Source organism: Pangasianodon hypophthalmus, chromosome 30, assembly GCF_027358585.1.
Source record: "Pangasianodon hypophthalmus isolate fPanHyp1 chromosome 30, fPanHyp1.pri, whole genome shotgun sequence".
Taxonomy (NCBI): domain Eukaryota; kingdom Metazoa; phylum Chordata; class Actinopteri; order Siluriformes; family Pangasiidae; genus Pangasianodon; species Pangasianodon hypophthalmus.
In genome coordinates, this window is record NC_069739.1 from 2,107,839 (window position 1) to 2,117,838 (window position 10,000).

The following is a 10,000-nucleotide window of genomic DNA, read 5'->3' on the forward strand; positions in this document are numbered from 1 at the left end:
CAACGTCACCGCGAGTCTGAGCAGGATAAAGCTCTTCCCGAGGACGAATAAATGAACGTGAAGCGTTCTTTCCGTACGCAGATGAAAAACATTCGCACGCTTTGCGTACTACACTTTTTTCCTCCGTAATCCTTTAACGACATCAAGATTTTTTTTAACGAAATCAAAGCTTCGCTCGCGGTTCGAGAAACTTTTGAATGAAAGCGCGGCTTCGGATAAACTTTAATAAGACGCTTTATTACACAGATGTTCGTTACTATTATCCGATACATTCAGACCCAGACGTAAGAATATAACTTTTGCGTGCGAAAAAATACACGCAATCAAAAAACACGCTCAAATACGTACAATCTGATTTAACACTAAGGGCTACGGATAATTGTGGAGCAAAAAACCAACACGTTCCTTTCGCTTGTTTGCTCCGATTTAAAAAGCACCAAATAGTGGGCGGAGTCAATGGATGAAATTTGCATGTGTAGTGTGATTTACCTCCTCGCAGTACGACCGAAGGGCAAGTATTAAATTTGCGTAAACTCGTTTTCACGTAATCGTCATAATATGATAAAAGAAAGGTGGAGACTTCGTACTCACCCTCTGGTCTGCGTTGTCTTTGAAGCTCAGGCCGAAGTAATCCTTCTCCAGGATGTTCAAGTGTTCGCACACTTTCTGAAACAGTATCTGACCCTTGGCTCGCTTCTGCAGAGCGACACACACACACACACGTTAATATTAAAGTCGATACCTATACAAACTACACTACAATGTCAGCAATATCTGCTCAACTTTATGCAAATGAGCCCCGCCTCCGGTCAGCCAATCAGACGTTTTCACATCACCTGAGCGGGAAAACATTTATCCTTCTAAACTCCGACATTTCATAAGCTCCTTATTAACACTTACGCATAATTAAATCATATGAAGATTGTTAGATTCGTTGCTAACACGAATGTAAGGTAATATGATTGTGAGATTAAGCTAGCTAGCTAAGAACTACACATCTCTACAGGTTTATTTTAATGGCTCATTCTAGTACGTTATCGTTTCCATAGTAACAGCTCATTCGCACGGACCTGTACGGCATGCAATTGTTTATTTGTAAGAAGTTGTCTATTTATGGAAGGAGTCTCCAGTGTCAGCTCTCTGTAACTTTTGGTTTTCCCGAGACACGCGTGGTAAAGATAGTAGAAAATTACAGATTCTAGTTGCTATGGCAACCTTGCTTTTACAGAAGAAACACGAACAAATCAGCTGATCGAAGTGTGTTAATAAATAAATAAATATCACAGCCTTGAGTGTGGATTTGCTAGCGAATCGAACTCAACTGGAAAGTTCGGTTTTCTGTAAAGAGATGTTTACGTAAGATTTATGGAAGGAGTCTCCAGTGTCAGTTTTTTGCGGTTTCTCGATAACAAGACACGCTACGGTTTTGTGACTTGTTAACTTCACCCAGGAGGCTGGTGAGGGAGCGACAGTTTATAAATGAGAACAGAAACTAACTAACATTAAACGCAACTATAAACAGATAACAGGTTTGACGCATTCCGAAATAAAAAATAATAATAATTCTGCGAGCTAACAAAGTTTGCTAACAATGAGATAGCAAAGATACTAGAATGAACGCGTGAGATTTCTGATAACGAGCTGGTGTTCGGAGAGCACGTAGGATTACGGCAAAAACTACAGTAGGAATGACAGCCCGCTTTGTGTGTGTGTGTGTGTGTGTGTGTGTGTGTGTGTGTGACTTCTGAGGAATGAGGAGGCCAAATGTCGCCTAAAACATCAGACACACAGACGCGATTATCTCGCCTCTTCGCCTTTGATCACTGTGTATAAAGGAATGTGAAGCCGGAGGAGAAGGAACGAGTCCGGACTGGCCCACGCCGCGCAGCCGCGACATTTCTGCTCCGTGGCGACGAGACGGACACGACGAGACGAGAAGAGAGGAAAAGGCGGAGACAGACAGCAGACGAGTTCCAGATGTTGGCGTCTGTCGGAACGCTGTTTCCGTGATGGCTGCTGCTCGGACAATGGGGCAGTGTTCGCGGTGTCAGCGCCTTTCCCGCACCACAACAACGCCTTTACTCCGGACATGACGGGTCACTCGGGTCGCTCAAATCCGATTGGTCGGTTTATGACACGTTTATATTAACGCGCTCTAGTTCTCCAACGTTTCTGTAGTAACGGCTCGTTCACGCGTATGTGACGTGTGTAATCGTCGATGTGATGAAGTTTTAACTTTTACGGAAGGAGTCTCCAGTGTCGGCGCTTCGTAACTATATGCAACTACAATGTAACTATAAATGGATAAAACGTACGACGTGTTGTTCTTTTAATAAATTACCAATCGCAATCGGTGACAAATTGCCAATGTGCTGTTACAGGAAATTTACAGGATTAGGATCTGTAAACTGTGCTGTACCAGAGAGGAGAGTCGAGACCAGGCAACGGCCATTAAGGATGGGTAAACACACACACACACACACACACACACACACACACACACACACACACACACACGCACGCTAATGGATTCTAGGAACAGCACTGCAGTATTGACCAGGCAGAAATGCGCCTGGCAGAATTAAGTACATTAGGAAAAGCACATGCTTCAAACACACAAAAACACACACACACACACGTTAACATAAAACGCTGTAAAATGCTTGGTTATTTTTATCGATTTATAAAAGAAAACAGCCTTCTACTGAGGCAAATGCGTTCACAATCTGCAGTACGACATGAATTTCCCTTCTACCTGTAAAGTGGGCGGAGCTAAACATGGGATCACTCACAAGGATAAATGTTACGTGTCCCAAAACCTAGCATAGTGAACCAATGCTAAGCTGAGCTAACAAGGGAAAACTAACCTAGCAAACTAACACTAACCTAACCTGAGATCACATGACTGTTCAAAGTTTAAAAATACTTTTAAAAATTACATACTGCTGCTTTAATGTTTGGCATCGTACACGTATTTTAATATTTCATGACCAAAACCTCAAAGAGTTAGTTTTGTACCCTGACTGATGAGACTGGCCTGGACACACACACACACACACACACACACACACACACACAAACAGGTCACACGAGGACTGTAGGAATTAATGGAAACTGACGAATCGTTACGACCCTGAACTAGTTATCAAGGGCAGATTTAACGAGAGAGCGTGTTGTCAAGTCTCTGTATGTGAGCGGAGAATGCAATGACCTGTGGTTAAACCCTGCTGGTGTGTATGAACGCACAGAGAGCTCTGTTATCTCTCAGATGCCCCTTTTGATGGCCTCACACACAAACACACACACACACACACACACACACACAGCTGCAGTTTGGGGTGGAGGGCCTAAAGATGTCAGAGCTCAGAAATGAGCCTGAATAATACACACAGGCATTCTGCAGGGACGCCCTGATGCTGTTCAGGCACATTGTGTTTAAACGAGTCTTCGGGGATGAATACTGCAAGAGAGAGAGAGGACAAGAGAAAAGGAGAGAACCAGGGAGGGGCGAAACAGACGGACGAAGAGCCAGAAAGGCAGTCTGAGCGATAAACACTGTGTTCAGGCACAGATTTCATTCTTACAGACGGAGCATGAGGCCCACAGAGAGGATTGTTGGGGTTTTCCAGCTCAAGATTCAATGCAGGGTGACATCACACGCAGCCTGCTGGGACAGGGCTGTAAGGACATTCAGCACTGTGATTGGCTGAGACGTCCTCCCCTTTCTAAAACTTTATATGATATGATGTCATTACAAAAGAAACACGACAGCTTAAGAATTACTAGTCAGAGTTATGAAACAGAGAGAGAGAGAGAGAGAGAGAGATGGTAAGACAGAATGCAAGAGAGATTAAGGAAAGTGAGAAAAGGGGCTTAATGCATCCATCCACACGACGAGACCAACTAATATCTGACAATCACATCTATCCAATTATGAGGATCAAATTGCACCTGACCAATTAGAGTCCACTCAAAGGGACCAAAATGACAAAAGGGGACCAACTGTGTCCACTCATAAGGACCAAAGCAGACCAACTGCAACCACTCAAGGGGGACCAACGGCACCAATGGAAAGAGAAACAGTCTCGTCCACACAAGAGGGACCAAAATGACCAATCACATCCAGGAGACCATTGAAACTGAGCCCCATAAAATTAACCAATGGCGTCCACTCGAGAGAAGCCAAATGGCGTCCACTCGAGAGCGGCCAATTGCGTCCACTCGAGAGCGGCCAATGGCGTCCACTCGAGAGCGGCCAATGGCGTCCACTCGAGAGCGGCCAATGGCGTCCACTCGAGAGCGGCCAATGGCGTCCACTCTAGAAGGACCAATGGCGTCCACTTGAGAGAGGCCAATGGCGTCCACTTGAGAGAGGCCAATGGCGTCCACTCAAGAAGGACCAATGGCGTCCACTCAAGAAGGACCAATGGCGTCCACTCAAGAAGGACCAATCGTATCCTCTGAAGGGGTACAAATCATGTCTACTCAAGGGGGATGAACTGCATCCACTGAAAGAGGACTAATCGCATCCACTTAAGTCAACCAAACATGTCTGTCAAAGTTGCTGCATCCACATCTATACTTCTTCAAAATGATCACATATCATCTGTCCATTCAAAGAGACCAATTGCCTTAGCTCCTTCCACTTGACCAACTGTGTCCTGACACTAACATGTCTAAAAGTGGTTAAAAGTAAATGATTACACCTGATTACAACACAAATTAGCCAACAGCGTCCATTCAAGGGGACCAATAATCTCAGGTTATGAGTCAGGCAGGTTGTTATGTGTCTGGAAATGATTGTGTCTCAGTTTGGGTGTGTTTGAGGCAGCAGCTGCAGCACTGTGGACGCATGATATCACAACGATTGACAAAATCACAACATGACATAAAATAAACACAACACAACACAACACAACACACACACACACACACACACACACACACACACACACACACACACACACACACACACACCCCTGTTCCACCTGTTTAGCTTGAAGTTAGGTGCTCTTTTGCTCACTAGTGTGAAATAATGATAGGGTAACTATACACCACACACACAGGTAATTTGAGCTCTCCTGTTGTGCATGAGGTGTTTCAGAGCTTCACTATTCATCTAAATGAGGCTTAATCAGTGACTAGAATGTGTGTGTGTGTGTGTGTGTGTGTGTTTTCCGGGTGGATCGGCTAGAACAAAAGCTTTTAGTGAAGCATCAGCGCTTTTTTGAACAAGCAGTGGGACAAAAAGAGTTTTGTTAAAATAGCACTGGGACCACAGTAGCAAACCAGCAAACCGCACACTCAGCTCTAACCATCTCTCTCTCTCTCACACACACACACACACACACACACACACACACACACACACACACACACAGTCCACCCTGACCCAGCAGTCAGAAACAATAGGGTCTGTCTGCACATCGCAGACCACAACTGGCATGTCCAAGTTCACAGATTGGAATGTGGGCATGGCCTTGATTTCACAGAGGGAACACAGACTGCTAACCAGTTTCACACGATTCCATCTAGTTTTTCCTACCACACAAAGCCACGCCCACCTGCTCCACTTAAAGTCAAGCCCACCTGTTGCACTTGAAGCCACGCTCATGCGTCCTACATGAACTCACACTCATCCTTAGGACCTGAAGCCACCTAGCCACACAAAGCCACAACCATCCTTCCCACTAAAAGTCACAACCGTCCATCCATCCCATCTGTCCTAATTGTGGACACGCCCATCTGTCCCATCTGAAGTCACGTCCCTCCTTCCCAGAAGAACCGAAACCAAGTCCATCCATCCCACTCGAAGCCACACACATCCATCCCACCTTAACTCACACTCATCCTTCGCACTCAAAGCCACGCCCATTCTTCCCACTGATAATCCCACCATCTTTCCTATTCAAAGACGCACCAATCCATCCCACCTCAACTCACACTCATCCTTCGCACCTAAAACCACCTAGCCATCCATCCCACCTCAACTCACACTCATCCTTCGCACCTGAAGCCACCTAGCCATCCATCCCACCTCAACTCACACCTAACCTTCACACCTGAAACCACCTAGCCATCCATCCCACCTCAACTCACACCTAACCTTCACACCTGAAACCACCTAGCCATCCATCCCACCTCAACTCACACCTAACCTTCACACCTGAAACCACCTAGCCATCCGTCCCACCTCAACTCACACCTAACCTTCACACCTGAAACCACCTAGCCATCCATCCCACCTCAACTCACACCTAACCTTCACACCTGAAACCACCTAGCCATCCGTCCCACCTCAACTCACACCTAACCTTCACACCTGAAACCACCTAGCCATCCATCCCACCTCAACTCACACCTAACCTTCACACCTGAAGCCACCTAGCCATCCATCCCACCTCAACTCACACCTAACCTTCACACCTGAAACCACCTAGCCATCCATCCCACCTCAACTCACACCTAACCTTCACACCTGAAACCACCTAGCCATCCATCCCACCTCAACTCACACCTAACCTTCACACCTAAAACCACCATCAGTTCCACTCAACAGCTTGTCCATTTGCCCCAGTCAAAGACACGCCCACTAGTCCGAAGACAAACTGTTCTCAAACAGCAGAGGAGATTGTCCTGTTTAATGACAGGGTATTAGCGCGCACTCACACACACACACACAGACACCCTGGTCAGCTGATCACTGAATCCTTAACTCAGCACCCTAACTAATCCCATTATAGCATTACTACTGCTGAACTTGCAACAGCACGCAAACACACACACACACACACGCGGCACAGTGACCGATGTCCTGTCCTCAGCCTCGGAGATAATCATTACTCTGACGTGTCCAAGAGACACCACGTGACATCACTGACTAGCATAAACGCTGCAAAGTGCTATATCCTGGATTAAGTGATGTTTAGACAGGACTTCAGCCAAGAATCTGTCTCTCTCTCGCTCTCTCTCACACACTCACACACACACACACACACACACACACACACACACACACACACACACACACACACATACATGCTCAGAGAGAACCATCATGCCTTTTACAACTTCCTTTGGTGTAAATTCGGTCATAAACCGAGTTTCCACTAAGCTGCCAGGCTTGGAGTCAAATTCAAACCTGTTTCTATGGTAACGGCATTAAACTTTAGCATGGACGCTTTAGCAGCACGTGTTATTTACTGTATTTACATTGAGCAGGACGTGTCAATGTGTGTACTCAACATTCGTTATTTAACTTTAAGGGCTTAGCATCGCATTCTCTTCGTGCACAACGTATAAATCATGGGGTTTTTTTTTGCGCTAGCTGGAAGAAACCTAAGTACAGGCACGTCAACCCGAATTTTGCGGTTGCTTAGCAACTGTTCACGTTATAGATGCTTTTACATGGAGATGATCTTAATCCCTATTTTGGCGGGATTAGCGACGTTTCTTGGTGATTTTACACAAGTTACGCAAATTTAAGGAACTATTGCCAGGAAACTTTGTAGGACTTCAGGAAATTGTGGAGGTGCTCAGGAACAGGAACCTTGGAACTCAAGATTCTTTTTTAAGTTCAGGAACCTTTCCAAGAACCCAAGGTCTTTTCAAGAAATCAGAAACTGTCATTCAGAAATCTTTTTTCGGAAGTCCAGACGTTTTGGGGTGGTCAGGAACCTTATCAGAAACTGTTTTCTGGAACTTAGGAACTATTTTCAGACCTTGTTTTGTCCAGAAACCCAAAAATTGTTTCAGGAATCTTTTTAAGAGTTCAGAAAAATTTGTAAGCCCTCAGGAACCTTTTCAGGAACTCAAACCAGTTTTCAAGACCTCAGGAACTGATTCAGGAATCATTTTAGTTCAGAAAATCGTGCAAACACTCAGGAACCTTTTCAGGAATCTTTTTAAGAGTTCAGGCAAATGTGTAAGCATTCAGGAACCTTTTCAAGAACTCCCCAGGAACTTTTGTTTGTATAAAGTTTGTATAAATTTTAAAGCTGCTCAGCAACTGCTTTTATTAGCGATGCTTTAACATGCAGACGGTCTAAAGCCCAATTCAGACGAGATCAGCGACATGGCCAGGGGTTATAATGCAAATTATCCAGTTTATAGCACAGGTATATGTTATGGTCATGTGACCTGTTAATGATCAAGCGTGGCCACGCCCCCAACAAACAAGCGCTTGTAATAAAGGAGCTTATGCAAAGTGTAAATGCAGAAGTGGGAGAGAAAAAAAAAATCTTCTATTCAACAGGATTAAACTTCCTCATCTCTCTCTCTCTCTCTCACACACACACACACACACACACACACACACACACACACACAAAAGGACAATGAATCAGACAAAGGTCTAGATGGTAAACAAGGAACAAGGATCACACACACACACACACACACACACACACACACCCAAAAAGCTGTAAACACTCCTTTATAGCACAAATGTCGTGTTTGGGAAAGAATGAGGCTCTGTTCTGTGGAGCTGCTCGACTCTGAATAAACGCTCGCTGGACAGCTAACATTTCAACACCTTTACGAAAGGTTTACGAACACAGCTGACTAAGTTCACTAAGAACATAAAACGGAACGGTATCTAGCTACCATATCGCTCAGACTGTAGTCTGTTTAGCTATCTATCTCTCGACTAACATAGCTGACGAGCTAACGAGGCATTCGAATAAAATTCGTAACTAGGAATTTCCGATCTCTGACTAAGAATAAGCAAAGAAACTCGGAGGTCTGTGCACTCTGCACACGAGTCCAGCAACCTCTTCACGTGTAAATAAGATACACGTCTAAATCATTCCGCAGAAGTCTTTAGCATGGAGGTAGCTGATGTGAGAGATAAAGACGTGCAGCTGCACACGGTTCCTTCATATCTCTCACTCTCACATCTCTTCTCTTCTGTGTTCATCACAAAAACACCAAGCAGATAGTGCTGCTCACGGTACATCAGTGGATTTGTCTCTCTCTCGCTCTCACACACACTCACACACACTCACACACACTCACACACACTCACACACACACACAGTCATTAGGTAACGATTCATGGCATTTACAGCATAAACATTTTCAAAAACGTCTTTCAGGAACCCAGGAACTTTTTTTTTAAATCATTTTAGTAGTTGAGGAATTTTTTTTTGCAGGCACTGAGGAACCTTTTCAGGAACCCAGGAACTGCTTTTCCAGGAACTGCTCTCAGAAACTAAGAACCCACGAATTATTTTCAAATACTGAGGAACTGTTTCAGAAATCATTTTAGCAGTCCAGGAACCTTTTCAGGAACACAGGAACTACTGTTTTTAGGACTCCAGGAAATTTTGCAGGATGCGTTTTTCAGGACCCAAGAACTTTTTTCCAAAAAGGAACCTAGAAGGAACATATGCAGAAACTCTTCCAAGAATATTTTAGTTCAGGAAAATTGAACTAAGTGGTCAGGAACCTTTTTCAGGAACCCAGAAACCTTTTCAGAATTTTTTTTTAATGTGATTAAAACCTTTTCAGGAACACAGGAACTGTTCTGAGAAACTGTTTTCTAGAACCAGAGGAACCATTAGTTCAGGAAATTTTCCTAGAGCTCAGAAACCTTACAAAAAATTTTTAAGAGTTCAGGCAAATGTATAAGCTTTCAGGAACCTTTTCAGGAACTCTCCAGGAACTGATTCAGGAATTGTTTTAGTTCAGAAAATTTTGCAAGCACTCAGTAACCTTTTTCAGAAACCCAAGTTCTTCTTCTTCTTATTATTAATATTATTATTTTGCAGCGATGGGTTATAAAGAACCCAGGAACCTTTTTTAGGAATCTTTTTATCATTTCATAAAATTTTGCAAAGGATTAGGAATTTTTTCAAAAACCTGGAAAATGTTTATTTTCTCTCAAAGTTAATAACACACACACACAAAAAAATGCAGTTTGTAAACATTACCGAGAAGTTCCTCTGTCCTGAAGATGTCTTCACAACTTTACCTCTGAGTGTTACAACGCGCTGACACT

The 10,000-nt window shown here is 44.0% G+C and overlaps 1 protein-coding gene across 1 annotated transcript in view; it reads right to left on the minus strand.

The window, feature by feature from the left end:
- The window catches only part of epb41l2 (erythrocyte membrane protein band 4.1 like 2), a 41,740-nt gene that overhangs the window by 31,448 nt on the left and 292 nt on the right, over nucleotides 1-10,000 (minus strand). The window contains 1 exon segment of the mRNA XM_053231701.1: nucleotides 592-696. Coding sequence (XP_053087676.1) covers nucleotides 592-696 — 105 coding nt within the window.